This window comes from Chelonus insularis, unplaced genomic scaffold (genome assembly GCF_013357705.1).
Source record: "Chelonus insularis isolate UGA/USDA-ARS -01 unplaced genomic scaffold, ASM1335770v1 contig_45_pilon, whole genome shotgun sequence".
In the NCBI taxonomy this organism is placed as follows: Eukaryota; Metazoa; Arthropoda; class Insecta; order Hymenoptera; family Braconidae; genus Chelonus; species Chelonus insularis.
In genome coordinates, this window is record NW_023276591.1 from 102,953 (window position 1) to 104,816 (window position 1,864).

General features: G+C 30.9%; 1 protein-coding gene across 1 annotated transcript; it reads left to right on the forward strand.

The window, feature by feature from the left end:
- On the forward strand, positions 1 to 450 carry LOC118069888 (piggyBac transposable element-derived protein 3-like). Its single transcript, XM_035088234.1, has one exon. The coding sequence runs from the start codon at positions 1 to 3 to the stop codon at positions 448 to 450; it is 450 nt and encodes a 149-aa protein (XP_034944125.1).
- Positions 451 to 1,864: the final 1,414 nt, after the last annotated feature.

Here is a 1,864-nt window from a genome sequence, read left to right on the forward strand (position 1 = left end):
ATGGATTCTAAATTGGTGTCAATTGTGTCGACAGCTGCAGGAGTGACTCCATTATTGCCATCCATGACGTATAGTTCTGCTGAAAAATCGAGAATCGAGAAGCCATTTCCACAAGCATTTTATCTTTACAACCAGTTCATGGGTGGCGTAGGTGTGCATGATGGGCATTGTAACAACGTGCTGCCGAGCATGCATTCAAAGAAATGGACATGGGTAGTTTTTATGAGGCTTATCCAGGCTGCTATCGTCAACTCACTTGTAATATATAATGCTGCTGGAGATAGCACAAAAAAAGTCGGAAGCAAAGAATTTGCAATGTCAATTGCTAAAAATTATATACGAACTGCGCAAACTAAACGAAGAGGACACACAACAATTCGACAGAGTAAACAAAAACGCTGCTCTAATTGCCCAATAAGAACTAATCTTCTTTGCAATGAATGTGCATGAAAAGTAATAGAAAGTTTTTACAATTGTTACCTACACATCCACTTTTTTCAGTTCTTTAGTTTAGTTTTATTTTGAATTATAGATAATATGCTTCACATCCATAAAAATACGAGAATTTTCTAAAAATTAAGAAAAACAGTCAATTCACTCTGTTTTTCGGTTGCTATATAAACTTAGAGTGAACTTATAATGATAAGACGAAGAAAGAATAATCGCAAAGAATGTATATTTTTCGGAGTTTTTTGCGTTTTAGGCGGCATCTTGAAAGATAAGTCAATAACATGTAAATATCAACATTTTTTTTTAACTTAAATAATTTCATGCACTGATGGTTGACGAAAGGTTTCAATTATCGTCCGTTACATGTCTGAAAAAAAAACATGAATATTGAAATCGAGGAATTTTTTGTCATTTTCCTGTACAAAAGCCGCCATATTTAATTGTGTGGTCGAAATTCCTGAATTTTGACTTCGGGATTTGACTCAGTAAAGCCGAAAATATAAAAAATCATATTCTCTATGACTTTACTACTTAGTTACATGTATAAAATTTAAGCTTAAAAACATGGCATAAATTTGACAATCTTCGGCGTTAATAGGTTGAATAAAAAAAAATAGTTCCAATAATAGTTATGGGTATTGGAAAATTTATTTTTCTATAATAAACGATGCTCTTTTAAATGATTCATTCCGAAAAATTATAATATTTTTCTGTTAATTGTTTTTTGAACAATTTTTTTGTTATAAACAATTTTTTTTACTTAATTTTTTTTTCCAGTTACTCCATCATTATTGCAAACGAGCTATCACTTATTCATGTTCTCAAAAAATTTATCATAATTACTTATTATTAACTATAAAATTTTTTTTTTCACATTTTTTTTATTTTTTCGAATTTGTAAATTATTTTTTATAGGTTTTTTTATAGAAAAATGAATTTTACGCACTTTTCTCGTGCGATTTAGTATATTGTAAAATATTTGTATGTCGCCATCTAATGACTATTAGACCAACGACAGTTTGTTAGTTAACGACGATTGCTTGACGATTAGATTGTTTATAGCAACGAGGGGAGAGTTTGTTTATCTCCAGTTTTTGACTTAGACTTGAGTTGACCGCACGGATTCTTTGATTTTAATTAATTGCTGTCAATCTTTACTAAACATTTTTATTTATTTACTAATTTTCCGAAGTTGTTATTGAGTCTTATTTTACATTGGTGTCAGAAAGTGGTTCGTTTCGTGTGCCGTGAATATTTTTGTTGGTGATTTTTGGAAAAATATTTAAAAAATCATGCTAAAGAGTCCAAGTCGGAGACGAATTCGAGCTGGAAGGAGAACTCAATTTGCCGTTTGTATCGAAGAGGGTACCAATGGAAGATTTCTAGCATCAGAGATAAGAAACTTTATTACTAC

Coding starts and splice junctions, on each gene's coding strand:
- LOC118069888 (XM_035088234.1), top strand. CDS start 1: ATGGATTCTAAATTGGTGTCAATTGTGTCGACAGCTGCAGGAGTGACT.